This window comes from Fringilla coelebs, assembly GCF_963513975.1.
Source record: "Fringilla coelebs genome assembly, chromosome: 2".
NCBI classification, from domain to species: domain Eukaryota; kingdom Metazoa; phylum Chordata; class Aves; order Passeriformes; family Fringillidae; genus Fringilla; species Fringilla coelebs.
Window position 1 is genome coordinate 15104532 of NC_140029.1, and position 25218 is coordinate 15129749.

The window sequence follows — 25218 nt, forward strand, 5'->3', positions numbered from 1 at the left end:
TAGTATGTGGAACTTCCTGCATGAAAGCCACAGTCTTCCAAAAATGCTTTTAAATCCTTTTCTTCAATAGCTAAAGATCATGTTTTTTTAATTCACAGAAGGTAAACACAAGCAGAGCATTGGTAGCATATAAAATATACAAATCCTCATTAAAGAAGTGGTATCGTTGGCCATTGAAGGTTTCACACAGCTGAGTAACATTAAAATATAATTTACTAGAGCTCTCACATATTGATATAAAAACTACTTTATGCACTTAAGTAAAGGGCTGGGGTGCAGCAAATGGACAAAAAGAGAGCCTTTCATACATGTGTTTCTATGTAAGAGTGAGTGTGTGCTAATGAGGCTATAAATGCTTCAACCTCAGATGAGCCATTAACAGAGTCCCTCCGGGGGCTGCTTTCATAGATGTTCACGAAGAGATCAAGGTACATTTGTTTCCATTCTTGAAAGTCTCTAGACGTCAAGGCTGGATTATCCAGAACTTTATCTATAATGGCTACTTCTCCTTCCCTGGCCTGTGAGAGAAAAGGAACAAGCAGAGTTAATGCAAGTGATGAGTCACGTACAAAATCAATCGTGTGGGTGGAAGCAGAGAATGGGGGGTACAACTCAAGCCTCAGAGCACCTGAAACACAGGGACTACCTGGTCTATGAGCACTCACACACAGGAGCCTTTCTGCAGGGTGCCCCACATTGCCCTGTGGGACTTGGGCTTCTCTCGCCTTGTCCAGAACCCTCAGTAAGAGCTCCTATTCCCCCGCCTGCCCCCGTGTTCAGCCCCCTGCCCTGTACACTGTTAGCTCCTTGCACTTCTCAGGACGGGTTTCACACAACAAAGTGCCACCTGTGTGCCCTTGATCAGATCAGAAATACTGCGTGGGTGTGGGGATGCAGACACACACAGAGCACAGCTCCACCTCCTTACCAGGCTTGTCACGGGGGCACCTGAGCCCTGCATTGCAAAGGCTTGTGCAAGGAGTCCCAGGGAATGACAGCTCATCTTCACTACACATCTACTGCCTGCCACGGGCTGCCTGGCTGCAACCTCTCCTACCACTGCAGTGGCAGAGAGAAGGCAGAAAAAGGGAAAATACAACATAGGTGCTGGTGCCTCATAATGCCCCACGGGGGAAAGTGACTGTACCATAAACCCTCTCTGGTGACTGGGTCATGGAGCTGAGTGTCACAGGAACCTCAGACGTACCCACAGCCACTCACGGTTGTTGCAAGTGGAGGAAGCTGGATGCCACAGCCTTCCATAATCCTTGTTAACACAGCTAGCACACACCTGTGGCTGCCAGCACTGCTCCTCAGCACAGGAATGGCATGGCCACCAGCAACCTCCCCTCCAACCTCCCTGCCAGATGGGTTTCACACTCCTCACGGCTAACTCACATTTTCCATGTCCATACTGTGAGTGTGTTAAATCCTTCTGGGTAGCATGGCAAGGGGAAATACCAAGCTGTGTATGATGGGACAGATCAGAAGGGTCAGAGACATATTCCATAAGCAGTGCTTCCATTGCTGTGCAAACAACAGCAAATTAACACTACCTGCTAGAATACTCATTTCCAGAAAGAGAGGGCAAGCTGAGAGCAAACTGTGGAAAAGAAACCAGGGGAACTCCTGATCACCAGATCTCTGCTTGAGCTGCCATAACTTATTTCTCACAGATTGTGGCTGGTCCCACACCTCTGCACTTCCAGCCAGGCAGCCCATACTCAATGACAGAAGAATGATTTTTTGTTATTACAAGAAAGAAAGCACAGGGCTCTTTCATTAATGACTTAGAAGATAGGACATAGGGAGCAAGAAGCAGTTTGGAAGACTGTCTCTGGATATTATTATGTAGGATAAAATTCAAGAAGAGTTCAGAACATCAGTGACAACAGGCTAGTGCAATTAGCTGCATTCAGGAAGGAGAAATCAAAGGTACTGATAAAAAGAAAAACTAATTGATTACATAATAGCAGCAGCTACTGCTTGATACAATTGCCAGTAGTATGGCAGAGGTAGAGCTCTGGGCTGTAATGCAGCCAGTGACAAGTTACCATGATGTCACTGCAAACCAAGCACCTGTCACTCTACACTGCTGCTCTATGCAGAACACAATTATCTGTCTTTGCTCCTTGCTGCCATTGCATTTTCCATTATTGGTCTCATGTACATAAGAATGATTTACACCAATCACAGCCCAAAGAAGAGCGCTGACAGGCTTAGAAAATATGGCTCATGGAACAGAGAATGAAAAAAATTGTGTTGGCTTGGTCCAAAGGAAAGAAGTTCCAGAGAAGCACAAAACCAGGCACCTGCTGGATCAAGAGGCTGCACTGTTGAACTTCCCTGAAGGAAAGCAGTGTCATTTGCAGGAAGCCATTGGTATAATGCATCTCAGGTACCACTAACAAAGAGACAGTTCAGCATGGCAGCAGGCTGCTGCTGAACCACAGCTGTGGTGTGTGACCCCACAATGGGACAAACCATGAACCTCCTGCCACCCCGATGTGTGTGAGAGCACTGAGATTTTGTTTCAGTTTCTCATGCTTGTAGAAGTCATGGACAGCTGTGAATGCTGCCCTTTTTGCCAGCCTTTAATCTTGCAAAGACTTGCATACCAAGATAATAATGCAAGTTGCCTTCAAGGAGATGATGCAGTGCAGAAAGTTAAGCACATGTAGGATTTCTTTTCAGGATGGGAGCCCCACAGCATGAAAATAATATTGTCTAAATGCTTCTCTAGGTGATAGAAAACTAAATTAATTAATGCTTACAAAGGCCTCTTTGATGAAAGCTGTTACAAAATGCACTGTACAATTATCTGGTGGCTTAAAATGCGGTAATTTAATATAGTTAACAGAGTCCCTGAGGAAATCCAGCATATTGTTTGCTGAAATCTTTATCAGGGCATAACTGAAACTGCTGTAACAAACAAAGGAAGCTGACAAGGAGGCTAAAAGAGCTGTAGTACATTTAAAATTACCAGATAAATTTTCAAATCTATCATTATCACTACTTATTTAGTCAATCTTACTGATTAAATACAATGATCCTATCAGTTTACACAGAAAGCAAGCACACAGTTTCCTCCTGGACAAGCTCATCAATTAGAAAACAGTCAAGTGTTGCAAGAGATACTGTTCCCTTCTAAAGGCTGGCTTTGTCTAACTTTAGACTTTGGCAATTACAAAGTGAATGTGTTTTGGTAAAGCAAAACGTTCAGGGACAAAAAAGGGATTAAGGTTTCCTCCAATAATTTGGTGTCAACCTCTGTTAAACAAGCTAGAGGAGGAGCAGCTGACTGAGATTAAATTCAAGAAAATAAGGAAATTAAAACTGATCCCCTCACTTTGACTGCTCTCCCAGGCACATTTTTCCTCTTCTTTTCAAGCAGTGCTTCCCCATGTCTCCCTTGTTTGCACACTGGGCTCAGCCTGGACTCCAGCTGCACACAATAACCTCTGATTACAATACAGCCCGCTCCAACCCTGGGGCAGGATTTTTCCTCCCTGCTTTATCTCACCTTTAAAGTGCTTTTCAGAATTCGCAGCTGGTGCAGTTTTTCATTGACTACTGGATCGCTACATCTCTTTATAAAAGATTTCTTATACTCCAGCTTAGTGGAAATCCGGTGTTCTCCTAAAGGAGACAGGCTGGCCTGCTCCAAGGCTCTGTACAAATCTTGCAAGGAGTCTGCTGATTTTTCCTCTATAGTTTCAACTGTAATGAGACAAAGGGGAAAACAAAAAAAAGGAGGAAGAAATAGAGAAAGCGACAATGTATCATTAATGTGATTACATGAAGACCTATCAAAAACCATTGCCAAATGTTTAACAGGTTTAACTAGACCATAAAGAGAACATTTCACACCTCCTAAGTCCCAGAAAAGAGCACTGCCACTGCTTCTTCTTGCTATTGCCTTCACAAGAAAGGGAGAAAAACTTTCAGGAATGTAAAAACTTGATATGCAGAGAAACGGGAAAAAGAGAAATAGTGCAAGGTGCAGTGACTTACTACCAGAAATAAGATTTCTGGTACTGCAGTTACTTAGTTGTGGTGACCTCCTTGTTAGGAGCAGAGGAAGCCCTGGAAGCATCCTGATAAGGAGCCCATCAGGGCTCACACCTCAGACTGGAAGTGCTGATAACAGCACTGAAGAATATGTGATGGTGGCCCTGGAATGACATGTCCTAAGAAAGTTCACTTATTTTTGTCTCTTATTTTTGACACTCAGTGGTGTTGTTCAATAGTCAGTAATGCTGTCACTTATGCTGGTCTGTTACTTTACTATTACCTCATGGGTCAGCAGCAAACTAAAGACTAAATATAAGAGCCCAACCATGACCTGGCAGCATGGCAAACCAAAACAGAGCTGTTTGTATTATAGTTTGGTTTTAAAAAAAAATCAATATTTATTATGTACTATATAAAAATACAGTAATATGAGAGGCATTTATTTATTAGAGGTTTAAAATATTTGTTCTAACTAGTACTGAAAGCATTTAAAAAGGAAAAAAAGAGAAAGGTTTTGCTTCTTTAAAAAGAAAACCAAGCAAAAGCTGGGCATGAAGTGTTACTCTGATATGAGCATTTGAAATGCTTCACTTAGAAAACATCAAACCACTTCAACCTTCCAGACAATATTTCCCCCAGAGGAAACTCTTCGGTGACTCCGTACAAGCTTGGCAAGCCCCAGTGCAGTCAGGATTAGCAGAGTGGGGATCAGGATCAGGCAGGGCAGCCCTTGGGACAGGGCTTGCTGTGTCCCTTAGCTCTGTCCCTGCTGGCCCTTGCACAGTGACACACGTTCAGGCAGCACCCAGCCACTGCCTGTGCGTGGCCTCCTGGCTGCTCCCAGAGCCCTCGGGATCCTGCCAGGCAGTCCTGGCTCTCACAGTGTGCCTGCTCTCCTGGCTCAAGGTGCTGTGCCCTCAAGAGGCTTTCCTAGAAGCTCTTGTAGGAAGGCTGCTTCCAAGCATTAGCTTTACCCTGTGACTGACTCTGCTCCAAGACAGTCATTTCCACTGGCTGGAAGTTTACCAGATACAGAGATACACTTCGGCAAAGAACCACAGTGCCTCAGGTGATCAGAGGGTTTGTTATCAGTCACCAAGAGAGCAGGCAGTTTGTGTTGAGAAGTGACATTTTCAGTCCATCAAGAGCTACCTGAGGCCACCTCCCATTTGAGCCCATACTATGCAGGAGGGCAACAACTCTCCTCAGGCTCAGGCAAGAACTCCAGAAACCCAAATCTCTTCACCCCATCACCAAGAGTGTTTGCATTTGTACAGATCTTTATACAATCCAAGAATTTTGCAATCAGCAACTAATCCTGCTTCATCTCTCATCAGTTTATTCCTTTGGCCTTTTAGAGGGCAAATGTTTTTAAAGCACACATTTAATTTTTTTTTTAAAGAGATATGGAAGAGAAGAATGGTTGGAGACTTTTTATCAATGGAATTATTTTGAATTTGCACAGAGCTCCCTAAATCATCCCATCCTGTGCTACCCTGACTGGGGAGCTGGGTTCATCACTGTCAATGGTGGCCAGAACTGAAATAAAATAGAAATGAGATGCTTTTCTCTTTCTTGCAATTTTCTTTCTTATTAAAACATCTAATGGGCTAAAGGGCAAAACATTCAGTAGCTGAATAATTAGAGAGTGGTTAAAATCTTTTGTGGTCTTGATTTTTATGCTTTCTTAGAAGTCTATGCAGCAATGAGGTCAGAATCTCTCTATCAGTTCCTATTGCTGAATGCTGATTGATGTCCCCCAGTCTGACAGCTGTGGAAGGGGAGTGATTTGCTAAAGGGCAAAGGGAAAACTCCCTCCTGGTCTGACACAGGAGGATTTGACACCTGTTTCTCTCGCTCTCCTTCTCATCTCTTGCTATGCAAGGCAAAAGAGGTCTTTCCTCAGGTGTCTCTTCCGCAGCAGCACTGCCAGGGTTGTACCCTGAGCGGATTAGGACAGGGATGGCTCGCTGAAGAAGCAGGCCAGCACTTTGCTTCCACACCATCTAAATTCACTTTGCTAGAATGATCTAGAGCCTGGATTGGCAACCAGCCACCACACCAGGCTTGCCATCAAAAACCCATGGCTTCCTAAAACACAGCAACTTCCCACCATGGCAAACACAGCATTGGAGTTCAACCCTAAGGTTCAATGCTGAATGACAAGGGCCTTTAATGACCCTGGATGATAACATGGCCCCTGTGATTATAAACCCTGTGCCAGGGAGGCTTCTCCTGCCCTTCCTCCCTCCCTCCACTGCTGGCCTGGGATCTGCATGGCTGCTGCTCCTCAGGGCTCATCCCCGGGACAGGCACTCGCTGCTCACCCTGGGCTCACACAGGACTTCTGCCCCCCCTGAATGGGAACAGCTCTGAGACTGCCCAGGAAGGGCACAGGTCTCTGGGGGCAGGACACAGGCTGGGCTGGGCTGCAGAACACGGACAGGAGGTCTCTGGAAGGCATCAGAACATCACCTCCACACCCTGGGGCTGCCTCCCCCACACTCTGTCACTGCTTGGTGATGTCACTGCGAGCAGCACGTCAAAAAGGGGACAGGATTTCCTAAAGAGGGAAGAGGAGGGAAGAAAAACAAGTCCCTCAAATGCCTTGCTGCTGCTGAGGCAGGGAAAGCTCTAAAGAGGGCAAGATGCCTTGTTCACCCATGGTGGGGGAGAGGGCAGTGGGTGGCATGCAAACACATCCCAAGCCTTTAATATTTTCCAGAGAAATGCTGAAGGTGGTGCTGCTGCTCTCAATGGCTCTCAGTAGGCGGGAATGAGATTGCACACACAGCTCCCCTCCCTCAGCCTTCTGCTAGAGCCTTTGATTGATTTCCTGTAGGTGTTGGTGAAACCCTTGGCACCATAAAGCATCTGAGGTATTCTGTTAGATATAGAGCTGAGCTTAAAACATATTTTCTTTTTTAAAATTGGTGGATTTGCATGCAAGTCATGCTTTTACAGCATGGCTGTCTCGTTAAGGAAGAATAAGACCTCTGGTAATGTTTTGTTTAAGTAGAAAATGTGGTCTAATAGGATTTGCAGGTGACCTCAGACCAGCAGCCAACACAACAGTTGTTTTTCACACTCATTCAGCTGCTGAGTAGGGGGTTGCATCTTTCCTGTTTCTCTGAGTGCACTGCCAGGTCACAGTTTCCACCTACTGCTGAAAAGCAGGGTGTCTGCTCTGAAGCTGTAATTTCGTTCCCTGCCCCACAGAAGCCCAGATAACTCTGTAACTCAGGAGCAGAAATAAAGCTGCAAAACTGCAACACATGGGATCTACATCTGGTGAGAACCCTGGCTTCCAAATGCAAGAATATACAGGTACTGAATTTTGTAACAAAGAAGCTCCTGCAGTCTTCAAGTGAATCCAAAGCTATTTGCTTCAATTCTGGAGATAATGAATACATTTGTCTAGTAAACATTGTGTTTATTATAATTTTTCACTATTCTGCTTTCTATAGGAAAAGTTTCTGAACTCCTTGTACTTTGCCCTCAGTTCTTAGAATGCAGTAAATATTTGTAACTACTTTTACATTTTCTCAGGAGAGAGAGATGAAGACTATGGCTGAGTAGGTGGAACTCCAACAGGTCAGGAACTGTTTGGGTTTTTGGCATTCAGGAAAGAACTGGTGGGATTTCTCATACTGTGTTGCCACTTGCTGTTGAGAAGAGCATGCACCAAGCTCTGTGATGTACTTAAGTGTAAACACCTCCTGGCTCTGTTTGGCAATTCATCTTTCCATTATTTCCCTCTTATAAACCAAGATCATAAGAGCATAAGGTACTTCTGTGAAAAGTGACCAGAGAGAAAGTTACCATTGGTATTTACATGGATCAAGAGATGATTGGTCCGTGTAAACTGATGATTCAGGAAGATGGTACTGAATTAGAACCCTGCAGAAGGTCACCACTGCAGCCCAGCTGGCTAACACACTGCTCTCTGGACACAGAGGATCTCTAGGCACACGCTCCTCTTAAATCTGTTCTAAATATATGGAATAACCTCCAGCAGTTTTCAGTGGAGGTCCCTGCACTAAAGCTAAAGCTCAAGCTGCCAAAATCTTGCATGGTTTTTGTCTTTCAGGGAGGTACCAGAGGAGCCATGATTTCAGGTGGGGCTGAGTGAACAGAACTGCCTATATAAGGACAGACAAAATAAATTTTGTCACCTGCCCTGCCAACAAGGTCATATTATTTCAAGGATCAAAGCTCTTCATTGGGGCCCCTCTGGTCTTTGCCAGCGCCTCCAGACACCACCCAGGCTCAACCCCGTTGCCTTTAGACTTCTCATCCTGACTGACGGACACCACTGCCATCCTGATGGAATTCTCCATTTCCCCTCTCCCCTCTTTTCTGTGTGCTGCCTTTTCTGCTCAGTGACGCACTTTCCTTGGCGGTGCAACTCCTCTCACACACGCCCACTCCTCTCCTTGCAGTCAGCCCTGCATTTGAGCAGAAGTGCCACCCTCTGCAAATCCCCAGAAAGCCAAGCTGCTGTGAAGTCTGTGACAGGAAGAGAACAAGGCACAGTCAGACTGAAATCTCCAGGCTCTGCTGAAATTTAAACTCCCATTTTCACTCGTTTTGGTGAGCTCACTCCCTCTGGCAGAGGAACCAGCTAACCTCAGCTTTCTCAGGATATTAAGGAGGCAATTTTGTTAGAATACATCACTAATTACATTATTAAACAGCTGCCATGTTATTTTCTCCCCCCAAATCCCAAAGAATTGATTCCAATTTGAGAGCTACACCTTATTGCTTCACCTTTTGTGTTGGGGAGGCATTTACCTCAAGTGCCCCAAAGACTCTCTGCAAGTGACAGTAAATGCAGTAAATACAGCCCCAAAACAAGAAGCACCCCAGGCCTCTGGGAAATGGTCTCAAGTTAGATAAAACAGCCTCGGGTGCAGAAACCTCTGGATGTTTTTTTTCCCTTTGCCTTCTTGACCCTGATGTGTCTACGCTGGGAACAGACATCCTGGTCTGCCACAGAATAAATAAAAATCCTGGCAGCCAGAAAGCATTTGTAATCCTCCCATGCCACAGCAGCTTCTCTCTGCCATGTCTAACACCAGGGACCATCAAACCTGCCTGGGCCTGCAGTGGTTTCACTGCCAGGCAGGTAGAGCAGCACAGAGCCCTGCTGAGCCCTTGGGAAGGGGGAGCCTCCTGCAGCAGCCCTGCAGCCCTGGCTGCACCAACAGGCAGACAAGGGCTGTGGCCACAGCCTGCCACAGCCTGGCTGGGCTTGCCAACCCCAGGGAACACTTAGCAGAGACTGAAGGGATCTCCCGAGGTACTCAATACAAGGTGAAAAAGAAGAAGGATGAAAGGAGAGTGGATGTGGATTTTAGCAGTGTTGCAGTGGAGGGGAGAAAAGAAATCCTCCAAAGAAGCAGCTGGTTTCTCAAAGCAAGGCTTAAATCCATCCTTGCTGCTGGTCAGGTTAATCATTAAGAGTCCAAACTGCCCAAGAGTGAGACATACCCAAATGCTTCTAATACAAAGATTCAGGAATTAATAATTTTTAACACTATTTGGATGGCTGGCTGGCAGACTAAGCTATGTATTTCCTTCTCCCCTCCCCCCCACCCCAAGCTCAAAGGAACAAAGTGGTGAAATCAATGTAAGGCTTAAAGGAGATGGTGTCTGCACAGCTGTGGCTGGGCATGATGTCACTCCTGCACAGCTATGGGGGGAGCCACAATGACATGGAAAGTCAGCTCCTGCTAGGAAAATGTTACAGGTCACATCCCTAATTACTGAGAAAAGGAAGAAGCAACACAGAATTTAAGCCTGGCATGGTACAGCAGGCAGGAGGTGAAATAAAATGCAGGTCTACCTAGAAACAGCAGCTAATCATCTGCTCTAGGCAAAACAGAGCAATTTCCCTGTTAAAGTACAAAGATAGCTATGCTATGTCCTATGCCACTTTAAAATCAAGGCCTGACCACACACACACACGCAAGCATATTAATGTTTTCTACAACTGAGGAAAAGCTTAAGCAAGCTGAGTTAAAACTAAATTAAAAGCAAAACAGGGGCTTCTTAAGCAGTACCCAACCTTTGCAACCCTTCTCTCCGGTATTGCTTCCCCTTCTCTGCCTCCTTCTGATTAATGTAATCCTCAGTCCTTTCTGCCCCTCGGTTTGTAAAAGTGCAGGATTTTCCCAGAAGTCTTGAATCAAGGAATGGAGGAGCATTGCTTAAAAACAAGCTTTGATCCATGTGTTTGGTGAAACTTTAGTAGCTGGAGGATCATTACATTTTATATTTATTGTATTTATTATTTTATATTTATTCAATGCAGGTATTAAATCTGGATTTTATACCATCATTTCCTCTAAAGTGGAAGTATTTTTGGTTACTGAGATAGTTGTACACTGTTTCTATTCCCTCCTGTTACATAAACCTGCAGACAATAAAAGATACTCCCTAGGGAGGGTGCTCACTGAAAGCACCAACACAACAGAGTCCTGCACTTGCTGGAATTTTACATCCAGTGGTACCAGCCTGCTTCTCCTCTCACATGCATGAGCATAAATTTGGTTTCTTGAAATAAAGTGAACCATGCAGGCAAGTGGAAAACTCATCTCCCAAACGCCAGATATCTGAAGGTATTTCAGGCATTTTCCACTACAGCCAAGTTCAATACCAGAATCAGGTAGGCACCATCTTTTAAAAGATCCAATACCAGAATCAGGTAGGCACCCTCTTTTAAAAGATCCAGCCCTAGCCTCTGCCAGGACTGCCTAAGGTCTAATTCTTATTGTGAACTACTTATGGCACTAGCAGTTTTCTTTTAGGGTCGGTATATCGCTGAGAATCTCTTTTCCACTGGAGTCACCTTTCTGGGGACATCTGAAGGACAGGCCATGGCCCCACAGGCTGCAGGGTGAGCTGGCAGGCTGGAGCACATTCACACGTGCAACCTCCACCTTCATGGGCCACGTGGGCTGCTCTTGCTCTGAGTCTCACACCCACCTCAGCCACATCTTTTCAGCCTTGCACACATCTGGAATTGCTTACTAGACACAGCTGGCATGACACTGAGCATAAGGAAAACCCCTCAGTGTCTCCCTGCAGATCTGCACGGGGGAGGTGACAGTGACACTCAGCCGTCTCTGACACACACCTGGCAGTGAGGCACGGGTGCCAGCTAAGGGGTCACTGTGTCAGTGAGAAGGGGACACACAGAGGGAATAATCAGCTCCTTCTGCTCGTGCTGCCTCTTGACAGCTCCTGCACGCCTCGAATGAGCAGCTGCAGCTCCCTCTTTGCCTGCAGTCCTGCTGTTTCATGAGGTTATATTGGTGGGCTGTGATTTCAGAGAGGGCATAAGAATGCAGTCACTCCAAAGCTTCCCAAAGCAATGGAATTCTGATCAGTGGCAGATCTTTTCTGCAGTAGGCTTATAGTTGCATCCTTCCTTGGGTTTGGATATGGAACTCTACTCATTAAGCTGCCTATGAAGGCACCAGTTCAACCTTAATCTGCTGATTTTAGTGACTCTCTGGGAGAATTTTACACAATGAAATAGGATATCCTGACATTTTTCTGTGCCACACACTAATATAAGTGCTGTTTAATTTTACCACAAGCTATCAATGCTGAAGTGAAATAAACACACCAATCCCACTTTGATGGTACACTTCCCCTTGGGCGTGCAGCTCAAAAACAATGGAAAACTTGTATTTATGAGGAAAGCCAGGGGCTGGAGCAAACTGGGCAAAATTGCTAGATGTGGAGATTCTGTAGCTTTGGAATAGGATGAGAAGTTCCCTACAAATAATAATTCACAAGTAATATATAGAAGCAATTACTCCTTGAGGAAAATACTGGTATTACAAACCTAACCTAAGGTTGCAGCACTCAAAGTTGTGAAAGGTTAAGTGACAAATGATATGGACCCAGCAACATTACTCACCAGTGAGAATCAAGCCACAGTCACGCTCGTACAACAGCAGTGCCTGGCAAGCCTTATGGGACTGATACCTGAAAGCAAGCCTGAACAGATGGGGGACAGCTCCTGGTGAGCAACACCCACCTGGAAAATGAACTCTACTTCAGACTACACCCCAAGTTGCTTCTTTGTATGAAAACGTAGCACCGAGAGTGGAGGTTTCCAAAATGCATCACTAAGGAATTGCAATTCTACTTTCAACATGGGAGAAACATCAGTGTGGGCAGGGGCCAGGTTAATTGAAGGTCTGCCTCAGTCACCTCTGTAACCCACTGTGGTCTGCTGGGGAAGCACATCCCAAGGCCTTTCTGAAAGGGGCCTGAAATACTTCCCAAAATGTTGTCCCAGAATATGTCATATTTATTCAGATATTCAGATTTATTAATGGATTTATAACTGCACATTATGATAGCTGCACTGATTAGATTCCAACCTAATTAAGCTGCACCCTGATTTACATCTTAATTATGCAGGGCAAAACACTGCCAAATATTAGGCACCCCCATCAGCTGCTGAATGCCCATCACACCCCCATGGTCTGTAAGCACCACACAGAGTTCAAGGTACCTTTCAGGACAAAAGCTATTGCTGTGACAAGAGAAATGCAATAATTCCACGTGGCTCTTCTAGATATCACTCATGTCATCAGATGTCAAAATAAACTTGTAAACATGTATGAACCTCAGCATAAAGTGCTCTCAAGACTGGCATGAGAGTGGTCACAGCAGAAAGGTCCATTCCCCACCCATTGGGTACAATGTGTTTGCCCCAAAAGGAACAAGAGAAAGGAACTGAACGTCGGCCCTGACAGACGATGGTTATGCAAAAGCAAGACAGAAAATTTGCTGGCTTATTTCCTTTATTAAGCCCAAAATAACACCTTTAAAAAATCCTGACTTCATGAATAAATCAAATGCCTTCATTAAAGAAACATTTACTGCCATTTTCTATACTTTATTTTAAGGCATACAGAAAAATATTTAACAAATGTGTATGCAATTAAATGCCAGGGACTGCTAATTACAGCCCTTCTGAATGCCTCTGCAAAACAAAGATACTCAATACAATATGTTAGAAAGGGTGGGGAAAAGAAAGAGAGGAAGCTGAAGACAATCTAATAGGCATTAGTGCAGATATATGCTGGCCTTTGGCTACGAGCAGCAAATAAATCATCAGTGTTACCCCAAATGGCAGCCAAAGGACATTTTAGAGTCACATCCTTGCTTCTGCTTCTCTAATTCATTTCCAAAACATTTCACCTCTAACTAATTATGGAATTTAATGACAGAATGTAAAGGACTGGCTGGGGTTGCAGGCCATTCCAACAAAACTTTAATCACATATCCTTCAGGTTGCAGAATCTTTATGTACTTAGCAGTGATTTATCATTCCTGGCAGAGGCAGGTACTTCAAAGGCAACCTTATATAAAAAATAAATTCTGCCTTTGCCAAGCATTGGAAAGAGCACTAAATTAAATTTTAAAATCAGTTCCTACAGACAAACTCAGAGGGTTTGTCTATCTGGCCAACAGGCAAAAATTTATGACAGTACAGTTTTGTAATCAATAATAGCAATACAGTGCATGTTTCTGATTAGAAAAAAGTAAAGATGCCAAAACAACATTGCTAAATATTTAGGCTGTTTTGTGACAGTCCCATTGAGCAGAAATACAAAACATGCATTTTGATGAATTTCCAACTAATTTATGTCATACTATACTTTTTATTTTTCAAAAAAAGAATATTAAAACTATTATAAGCTTTGTCACCTGCTGTAAGGCAGAATGATGTAATTTTATTCACTGCACATTTCCTGTTAGTGAGGCAAAAAAGCATAATTTACTTCTTTATAAAAGGGAAATATATATATAACTATATATATATATAGTTTTATTGGTATTAACATAATGCAATACCATACATTGAGCAAACAGAAAGAAAACATTTCAAAATACATTTTTTAAAAGTATCTCCCCGTAAGATAGTATGAAATATCAAGTAATTAGCATTAACATTATTACAATACACCCTTAGCCAAATATATCAAGGAAAATCCACATTCTAATCACAGAGATAGAGGCAAACATCAACCCATAGGGGACTCAGAACATAATGATAAATACAATATCTGAATCTACGTTGAGTGACATCCAGACAAATACTGGCCCCAAAACAGCCCTCCGGAGTCTGGGTGTTACACAGAGAATACTTTGTGCCTGCTTGGCCAGGCAGCATCACTCACATGTTTTAGTCCTAGAAGATAAAGAGGAACCAAAGATTTAAGTCTAAAATCTCAGCGTGAGGTATCTTCTCCGTGACCATCCGAACGAGTGCCACTGTACCCTCTGGGAATTCAGTACAAACCACTGGATAAATGGAAGTCTCTGAAAGGTCTGTACATACCTCCACTTGACAGAATACACTTAGTTTAGCATGACACAGCAAGGAAACTTCCTTCACTAACGTGAAGCACGCTTAAATGACACGACTCTGTCTGGGTGGCCTGAATGGGTTCACTGGAGTTCAGTACAAGCAATGGGAAATTACAGTTACCATGGCTGAATCCCTCTTTAATTCCTCGAGGTGTGCAGAACAAAACTGAGTGACATCAAAGCCCTTCCCCTGCCAAGACCCTCTTCCCCTTCCGTTCTCCCGTGCGGGGGGCAGTATTTTCTGCAAATGTGCTCCATGTAGACTGGCTCTGACTTTGTGCCTAGTCCCATTGTGGAAAGGGTGCATTCTTCCAAAGACTGGCCATGCCCTCTGACACCTTCCTGGAGGCCTCATATTCAGGCATGTGGTTGTCTATGCTTTAACAGGTCTGTTCTCTGTTATAAACATCAAAGTTATTCAAGAAGAACTGACTTTGTGAACGGAGGCCATTAGGTTGCTTGCAAGAGGCTGAAGTTGAGTCTCCGTCGTGCCAATTCTCTAATGATAAGTTTATCAACCTTTGAGTCCAATCGGTTCAGTGCCAAGAGATGTGGTTCCCATTTGACATGGAGAGGTGCTATCAACTCTCGCAGTGTATTAGCCTAATATGATAAAGCAGTGATACAATATGTTGAAAGATCGGTGATGTGCCATTATTTCCATATCATATTAGTAAATTAGAAATACTATCATGCAAACAAGAGCAAATAGCAAATCTGGCATACAGTAGCAGCACTACAGAGCCTTTCTAATCTGCATGCAGCGATGCTCGTGAGGACAGAGACATGGCACTGTTCTGCTATTACACCTCACTCCATTAAAATATCCATCCCTGATGCAAAAGAGGTATTTAGGGCAGAAAGTTATATATTCTCTTTTTGTAGATATGTTTTTTTAAAAAGAACAGAACAAAGACCAATTAAAAAAACCCCAAACAACCCACAAATAAAACAAGAGAACAATACACATCCTAACCAACTTAGTTGGTTTTCTCCATGTTGAAGACACATTAGCTCATTTGGAAGCACTGGGAAAGGGTCACATGAATGAGGAGAATGGAAGCAAAGAATGTGCCCCAAATCCACCAAACGTGCTACAAACACAGAAAAATATCCTGGTGGCAACTTATGCGAGAACTAGAAAAAGAGGTGGCACAACACAATCTGGCTCCTTTCGTTCTCCTAGCTGACAGTCCAGCGTTGTGCAATGTTGGGTGAAGGATAAGATACAGAGCTAGGAGATCGTGTGATTTTGCAACCACACTGACATTACACACTTCCATAAGCTAGGGCTTGAGAACTCGAGAATCTTTGTGGACCTGTGTTAGCAAAGAAAAGAGAAAGAGAGAGGTGGAATAAACAGCATACAGCTAAAATTGTATACTTAGAGTTTCTGTGTGGATATGCAGTCTCTGCACAGGCAGTTTCAAAAGCCTGGCTGTTGTCAGTGCGTTCCCTATTCTATTGCCTACTACACTAAATTGTAATAAAAAATGAAACTCCATGGATCTTAACATCCATCGTCATTTTGAATCCCAGATATGAAAAGCTGGGGGATGTTTTGTTAAAAAAAAAAACACTTCGGGAAAGACTTCAACTGTACATAATGTAAAGATGTACAAACTCATTCCAATTAACTGGTGGGATTTGTTTAACTCCTGTTAAAGAGATTATTTTTTTTCCAAAAGACAGGATGGAAAGGAAGGAAAACATCAAGCATTGCCATTTTTATTCTTGAGCATATCACAAAAGGTCTGGAAAGCAGACAAGAAATATTTTCTCAGGGACAGAAAACACAAGGTAGAAAGAATCCTAGATGGAAACATTGGTGACATTTACTCCACACATGGCAGCAATTGGAAAATGAGTTTCAGAGAGGCAGAGGGTGAGCAATGCTACACAGAACTCAAACCCAGTTCAGCCTCTTCTCTATTACTGAGATTTCCTGGGACTCTCTGAGTCAACAAGGAGAGGAGGAAGAAGAAGTGTGAGGAAAACAGTTTATATAATTAAATTCTAAGTATAGCAGTCAAGAGAAACTTTTACATAACCTATTGTTTAAAATAAAAAACCCCATTAGATTCCACAACCAAAATGAAAATAAACCCAGCCCAACACCCAAAACCAAACCCCAACCCCCTGACAAACAAAAGGCCAAACCAGCACATTTCAGGACTCATGGGGTTGAGGAAAGGGAGACTTTGTAGAGTACAAGAGGGAATGGTTTTCAGATTTCATCCTGTTCTATACGATTAACAGTTGCAGCATTGAAAATGAGAATCTTGGATTTATGTGAAAGAGGATATTGCTGCCTCATAGGTATCACTTCTGCAGCCTCAGGAGATCCTGTCATCTTATGGCTATTGTTCATACAACCTAATCACTAAGAATTCAGAAAGTTTGTTTCAAAGGTCAGGCTTTGGCAAAAGAAACTTCCCTTTTTGTGAAGCAAGGTGGCTGTGAAATAAAGTAGGGTTACTGAAGTTAAGGCAAGGGCATTATGTAGCAGATGTCCATACCCAGCTCTTGCTCATGCCCAGCTGAGTCTGGCTGGGACACGTTCTCTATCTGTGGAAGAACTGGGCTACCTTCAACACATGGTGGGACAGGACTTGTGTTATGTACATAAAATTTCACTAAATTTTACACTAGAAAACTATTTCTGAAAAAAACCCTGCTAGTAAGACACACTTTTGTAAAGACTATTTCGTAGGAGTGCTAAGGTTTCATTATTATATAAACGATATAAATTATCAAACAATGGTAATTTTTCACTATCCCAGTTTGGATTAGTCACTGTGCATGAATGGCCTTCCATTAACCTCTTAAGGTAAGTGGTAGCATATGCTTTCCTATTTATCTTAATGTGAATATAATTCTTAGGCACTAGGGGGCTTTTCTAAGTAGATTTTCAATATCACTTATGGATAGTAACTAAGCGTTTAGAAAATCTGCTTTTTAGTAGTAATTATTTTTCCTTATCCTTACAAACTCCACCTTTTTTTCTGTATCACTAACATTAGCAAAATTATTTATCTAAAAAATCTCCAGCATGTGGTTTTGTTTCTAGATAAGGGTTTTAAAATTTGTTTTAAAGGAGAACAAATACAAATAACAAAGAACGAGTAACGTGCTATTGGATGGATACTTATTGACACTACAACTTGTGAAACTCATGAGACTTGCAAACATTTTGAAAAATAAACCAACTGCCATTCACATACAAAAATGAATGCGACTCTGTGAATACAGCAAAGTGAACTCACTGCATTTATCAATCAAATTATGTCTGCACTATGGCAAATGACAAATGACTTCCCCAGAGTGGTTACAGACACAAAACTGTCTGCTGTAAATCTCTGCCTATTTATTCAGCTGACGTGGTCATGTAGGATGTGAGGAATTTTATATCTGAGCAAACCTGCAGCACTAGGAGGTACTTTACCCATCTGAAGTGGTGAGACAGAATGCACCTAGACCCTGGGCTGGGATCACCCCACCAAGCAGGAGCAAGGGGTGCTCTGCATGCCTTTCCAGGCCAAGTGTCAAAAGCCCATAAAAATGGAAGCAAAGGGAAGCAGAAAGTTCTCATGAGATAAATATTTGACAGTCACAATCAATAAGGTCTCAAAATGGCTCTCACACAAGAAGTCCTATGTAAGGAAAGGGGCACAGAAGGTGTTACAACTCTTTCTCTTTGAGACTGATGTATAAATAAATGTTTAAGGAACACCAGCAGTCACTAATGAGAAGGTATAAAGTTAGGGTTTTTACTTTGATGCGTTCTTTCATAATAAAAAGCACAAGATTTTACCACTGCCACTTAAGAGTACACTTTCTTTTCAATCTTCACATTATATATTTTGCCTAAACAGACGACAAGATACCTGGTTATCAAATGGTATTTTTAAGATAACTGCTCTTTTCAAAGAAAGGTTTGGTTGAAGAATATCAGGTTATTTAACTTACTTTTTAAATTCATACTGAAGTTGTAGAAAATGTCAGACTTCCCATCTATAGTGACCATCAGTAAACCTGTACCTGCCTTTTGAAGATCTACCCTTTCCTTAGTTTTTATCCTATTTTGTGTACCTATTTCTACATCTGTGTACATATTCAGGAGAGAAGAACTCTGACTGGAAGCCCTTACCTACTGTCTAGTCCAATAATGAAGCATATCTAGTTATGCATTTTCCCCTGAAGGTAAGTCCTATGCATGAGTGATCAGGGTCCCAACAAGAATGAATGTAAAGAACAGCAGGGAAGAGAAAACCTTCCCCATGTGCCACAAACTGTGACCTGGCTGCCTCTGCTGGAAGTGCACTGGCAGATACATCTTCCTCCTTACTTGGGAAATGGCTCAAGGCTCTTTGACACAGAGTGCTGGGAGGAACACTGGCAGATCTGCAAACTGCCTGCTGCTCAATGGCGGGAAGCTCCCACCACCTCCAGGTGTCAGACAGATGCCATGCAGAGATGAAAAGGAGCTGGTAGAGACTGGCAGTGAGACTATATGAGGAAGAAGGGATTTGGTGACACATCTGGTGCAGATCCCCAACACTGTACTCCAAAGCACTGCCTGCCCACATTATCCTGTGGGAATCCAGTTAGATATGGAAGCAATAGCAGGAGTCCCTCAGCACTCCTCTGGAGACTGCAGTAAAGGGCACTAAATCAAACAATTCTAATACAGGAGTATGTTATCTGCAAATAGCAAGTTTCAGCTATTCCAACACCACAATATAAGTTTTAGTGTCCCCCATGTCCTCACTGAGGAACACCAAGAGCACAAGTGCTCCACGGGAAAGCACCACAGTGAGGAACAGCACAGTGAGGACAGATGGTGGTGTCAGCCCACATAGGACCTCCAGTGCCTGCTCCTCTGCAGGTTCTGCACTGGGTCCCATGAGAACAAGGCAGTGGAAATTATAGGGCTCTGATGAGCAGGCATTCTTCCTCCCACTTAGCACAGTATTTCTAACTTGCAAATGTAACCCAGCTCTCCTATGCACTTCATGTACTACAGCTACTGCCAAGTAACCTTCTGTCTACCCAGTACTAAATAACTAAATAAACTAAAATGTACCACATTAAATTGCCCAATCACTAACTCTTACTATATTATTACAGTGTATTATATTATTCCTAATTCTGCCCCTATTTTGTCCCTCCACATTAGATATATCTCATGGTTATTCTTATGCTGTTCAGATATCTCTCTAATATCTGCAAAACTCTCTCCTTCAGCTCATTACCAGGGTCTTACTGGAGTGACAGTTCACAGCTTCAGGATGGAGCAGTCTCAGTGTCGTGTCAGAAAATAAGGTTATTTTTCTAGAGTAGCTCATTTTGTAACCATTGCAAAAAAATACAACGAGTTGCTCCCAGAAAAGGAAGCCCTCTAATTTGGGACATAACCTGTGAGACACAGTTGAATAACCAAAAGTTGAATAAAAAAAAGAAAGAGCAGCTGCCTGAACTTCTCATAATTTTATATAGATTTAGAAGGCATAGGATGTAATCACAACTTAAGCATCTCACTGGGCAGTTTATGAATTCTGATAATGATATTAAAATTTCTGCATATTGGCACTCTAATTGCTGGATTACACAGAGACTTAAGTTACATAAGCCTATGGGACAAACCTTGCCCAGGAGAAGTCTGTGTTACATCCCAGATACAAGCACATGAGGCACATATCTAATGGTGAGATTCCTTTCAATACAATTCTTAGTACTATTGTAACCTAAAATCAGCCAGGCTGTGACTGCAATGGCATATAAAACTCAATTTAATCTACCAAACCTCCTGCATTGTTTAGTCTGAGAACTGCTTGAAAAGCCATGTCCTTGTTTCCTAATCATGAAGCAAGAACTGTAGTTCCAGTCCATCACGCCATGAAGAGTTAATGTACAACACATAAATGGGAGCTCTGTTTCCCAACTAGTGCTTTGGACATCAACCCTGAAAAGAAAGCAATGTACTAATGTTTTGCATTGTTATCAACGATTTTTTAATGAGAAGTATTTAAGCTGAATTGGTCTTATTATTGTGAAAACTATTCTGTGTATTACTTTTTAATTACTTTTTCAAGAAGTGTAACTCTGGAAATTTTTTTACATTAACTTACTCAGGGTGTTAAAAGCAGACAGAAACATACTGAATTAATTATAGCATAACAAATTTAAATTTACACAAATTTTTAACTTCAACCAATAGAAGCCCCTTTGATCAGAGAAGACTTTAACAGATAACATAATGTTATCAAGTAACATGATTGCTTTTTCTGGTGGTGCTTTCCATACTGATAGCAAAACCACCAATACACTGACAAAATCCCTGGTGAGACTAAATAACAGCCAGACTGTCATGTTCCCACTGCCAGGCTACATCCAAGGGCAGGGCAAGGAGATGCTGCCCCTGCCACAGCTGCTGACAGCTGAAGCAACCTGCCATGCTGGCCTGGGACCCCTTCTCTGACTGGTCAGTGAAAGAGGCACAGACCACCTGAACACTGTAAGTCACTGACAGCATGCCATGTGGTGAAGGTAAAATGAACAGACTGAGGAAAAAGTGTTATCTTCTTTGTGCCACATTCAACTGAGGTTTTTCAGCAGTTTTTGCTAAAACCTCCAACAGGAATGGTGTCAAAACCTACTCAGGGAAAATTGGGGGAGCAGATGATCATTATTTCTATACTAACATTGATCAGGTTGAGATACTGCGATTTAATTTGGAGCTCACTGGAGGGGCACACACACAAAACATGGACTCTACTATTACTGCTCTGGCAAGGCCAACAAGTGAACTGTTGGCACCACTCCTGGCTGGTTGTGCTGTGTTTAACAAAGGTGTTCCCTTCTCCTCATGTTCCAGCACGTGTTTCATCTGTCAATCTAACTTGCCTTGACTGTTCCCAGGCAAGAATTATCGTTCTGCTCCAACTCTATTTTTGACTCAGTCAAGTGTCTTTCAGGTTTGAGGAGGACCATATTTAGTAACAAAAATGCTATCAGACCTGAAGCCCTCCCTCCTATCAACAACCTGAAATAATACTGCATAAAATTAGCATATAAAGAAACTGCTTTTAGAAGTCTTGCTTTTAATTAGTTTGGTTCCCATAAAATAAGACAGGAATCACCTTTCTTTTTCTAAACCAATGACTGAGCTACTTTCTTGGCTATCTATGGTGTCTTGAAAGCCCATCAGACCAACACAGAAATGGCCTCCTTGTTTGCCTGGGGGAAATTCCTTAACTATTTGAGAGAATAAAATGAAGAATTACTGATTAAATGTTTCACACCTGTTGGATGCTGAAGGCTTGTATTTTCATCTGGTAAATTTAAATTATTTTTTATGAGAATAATTATCTCTATATAAAAAGCTTGCACTGAAAGGCTTTATGCAAGGTACTCTTCTGACAAGCCAAACATTGCTATGGTATTTGTGAGGAATTGCTTGCATATTTTTAATATGTAAGAGCTGTTTTCAGAGGAGATCCAATTTTTTAATGAAAATTGTATCTTAAGCCTTTCATATTCAAAACAATCCTATCACTAGTGTAATAAGAGAAAATCAGGGTTGCACAGGGATCTCATTACACTAAGGATTCCTGCTACAGGAGTCAAATGCTGAAAACATCAGAAGCTCCTGACTGTATTTCAACTTTAAAGATAGCAATAAATAGCAAATTTTAAATTATTTGAAATCCCTGAACATGCTAGACTGGATGAGATATAGCATGGATAGTACCTCCTGAAGCCTACTAAGACAGTATTTCTGTGTGCCCTTTAGGAGGGGAAAAACCAGCAAGCTAATCAAGGGAGTATTTTGTCATATCACCTTATGTGTTCAAGCTCCTGGTTAAATACTCTTTCTGAAAACCACAAGGCTGCCATTCATGAAAATGGATGGCAAAGGGGACTTGTCAGACTGGCTAGGAACCTAGACAAAGCTGAAGGATGCCATGCCAGGGTTTCATGACACTGTGATGCCCAGCCATGCAGGAGTTCTTAGCCCTCCTTCCCAGCCTTTTCTGAAATACAGGCACCCACCAGAGACCCTCTTGGTGAGAGGACATGGTGCACCCAGTGTTTTTCAAAGAAAGATCCTGATAAAGTTCTTGGTCAACTGGTGATAACCAGTAAGGAGGTACATCTACACTCCCATCAATTCCTACTTTTCCACCAATTCAGGAGGTTTTTACCCTCAATGACCTATGCACAGAGGCACAAAGACACAGGTATGAAAATTGCTTCTCTTTAGCCTCTTCCTTCCTAATTCATCCCCTAACATCTCCAAAACTGCCCGTCACACACTGGTGAGGTGTAGCTGCTGTACTTCTGTATGATGGCACTGCTCCACAGAACAGATTAATCGTGCACTGAACATATCACAGCACCAATATGTGACTCAGGCCCTGGTTCTCTTCTGCTGCACACCTGACCCCTGCCCAGCGTGGAAGGGCAGAGCTTGGGGGAGACCTGCTGTCCCCCTGGAGGGATGGAGCAGTGCACAGGGCCCACCAGGTACCAACCTCCCCATTCCTAAGGTATGTCAAGCTCCTCTACTGGCAGAAACCACCAGAGCTGTGTTGAAGATGGGCACTTCTCAAAGGCTTTTGAGTTGTTAGAAGTGGTGTTCTTTTTCAGGAGAATGAAAACAGGATCTCTTTCAACTGGAAATGAGAGTGCCATCATGTCCGAATGTGCACGACTACTTGCTAGCTTCTGCTACCTCATCCAGTCTTTTGATCACAACAAGGGAAAAATAGTTTAGTCAAAGTTAACAATATTCAGGGAAAGAGAAGTCTTATTAAAGTGAGGGCAGCTGTTCCCCAAAGGGCTGCCCCAGCTCTGGGAGCAGCTGGGCACAGGGGAATGGCTGGTGTGAGATGGTGGCTGATCAGGCTGAGGCAAGGAAGGGGAGTTGGAGAAAGGCAGATGTGGGTGGGAGGGAGCACCCACTACAGTGCCACCACTGACACCTGACCCTGGCAGTGCTGTAGCAATCTGCTGAGAGGTGGGGACACATTTCAAATATAACTAGTTTTACAAGAAACCTCTTGATCTGGGTAATGATGTGGAGGGCCCAGCTTGCTCCCCTGGCAGCCTCCAGCAGTGGCAGCTTCCCAGAGCTGCTGTGTGCTCAGCCCTCGGTCCTGCCAACAGCAGCAGAAAGGGCATCAAGAGACTCGAGGAGAAAATCCCTTACTGTCACCACAACTGGTGATTGCTGCATGCAAGGGAATCCAAATGGACCAAAACACCCTGAGATGCTGGGGGAAGGGTCACCTGTAAAAACAGCCACCTTTTGAAAATGGCAGGTAAGAGTGCCCTTCCTTCAGGGGATGGTAAGCCTTGTAAGGAGGCATTTCTGTTGTCCACAGCAGCCACATGCCTGAGCAAGGTTCCCCTGGACAAGCTGTAGCAAGACCCAGAGCTGTTATGCAGGGATGTATTCCCAGCAATTTGCTACACACTCTGCCTCTGGTTTGCTTAAGTGCTTTTCACCAAAATATCACCACTAAACAAAGAAAATATAATCTCTACAGCCTGAAAAACACTATCATGTAGCTGAGTTCTGTTCTTATCCAGTAACAGCAACCTTCCTCCTATGCATTTCTCAAGCTGCTCAGTTAGCTATTGTCCTCTGCTATTTTCTTCAGAAGCTAAATTGTCTTTTTTACTTTCTTCTCCTCTGCATGAAAAGCACTACATGTCTTTTTTCCTGCATTACAAACATCAAAACTAAACCTTTTTCTTTTTTCCTCTATCAGGCAGAAACATCTTATACCAAACAGCTCCCTTTAGTTCTGTTCTTAGATTACATTCGTTAAAAATGTCAAATCAGCTTCTACAAAAACAGAGACCTAGGGAGGTTTGGCTTCTACCTACATATAAATACAGGAAGTAGTGTAGATAAAGCAGAAACAAAAAAAAAACAACTAATTTGTGACATCTCATCTCAAAAAGCAGTACTGGAAAAGGCAGAGAAGGGCTGATAGGATTATTGTTGTGCAAAAGGATTTTCCTGCAAGGAACACACGGCTAATCAAGACTTCTCCCCTATAAACAAGGAGGATAGAACAGAAGCCTTTTTTCTAAGGACATAAAGGCAGAAAAAAGGTTGGTAATTGCCTCTTCAAGTAAAAGAAACATCTGAAAGTTAGTGTTTAAAACTAACTAGGTTTCAAACTAACTAGAAGAGATGCTTGTCTCTCTAGCCTGGAGTTAAAATGTGCAACTCCTTATTGCCACATAACAGAGCTCAAAATACACCTGAGTTCAAAATTGATAAAACTATTGTGTGGAAGAATGATCCATCAAGGGTTACAAGAAAGATACCTTTAACTCTCCCTAGAAATATGTTTTTTAGGCATGGTTCAAGGCATGGGGGGCTCACCTCTCTTTGGTACGAGCACTTGTTCTTGCAAATGACTTTTTAAAATTCAAATAACAGAATCTGATATGTGATGTAGAACTAGACAAACCAATGTTTCAGACAATTTTTGCTGTGCTCACATTTGCTGTGCAGAATGGAAATGTTGGATTGCAAGATTAAACAGTAAAAACAAAAGGCTCAGCGAATTTTTAATTTTGCAAGGATTTTTTTTTTCCAGAATAACGTAAACATCCCTCTTAAAGAAGTTGGGTATCTAGTGCCAGTAAATGCAAAAATTTTCCACAGCAACCCCAGGACTTGCCATCAGTGCAATGGGCAACTCCAAAGAGTTACAGAGTAACCAAAAAGTTCAGGGTATATTATATGGCAGCTCTATTCAACACCTCTGTGGAAAAATA

General features: G+C 42.7%; 1 protein-coding gene across 3 annotated transcripts in view; it reads right to left on the reverse strand.

Moving 5' to 3' along the window:
• Positions 1–295: 295 nt before the first annotated feature.
• Positions 296–25218, reverse strand: part of CNKSR2 (connector enhancer of kinase suppressor of Ras 2) — a 204684-nt gene continuing 179761 nt past the window's right edge. For 2 of the 3 annotated variants that reach the window (XM_084201129.1, XM_084201128.1), the window contains one exon: positions 13995–15018. In XM_084201129.1, coding sequence (XP_084057255.1) covers positions 15014–15018 — 5 coding nt within the window. In that variant the 3' untranslated portion in view covers positions 13995–15013. Of the gene's footprint in view, positions 519–3523; positions 3721–13994; positions 15019–25218 lie in introns of those variants that run through there. The other variant, XM_084201130.1, reaches the window with a different exon arrangement.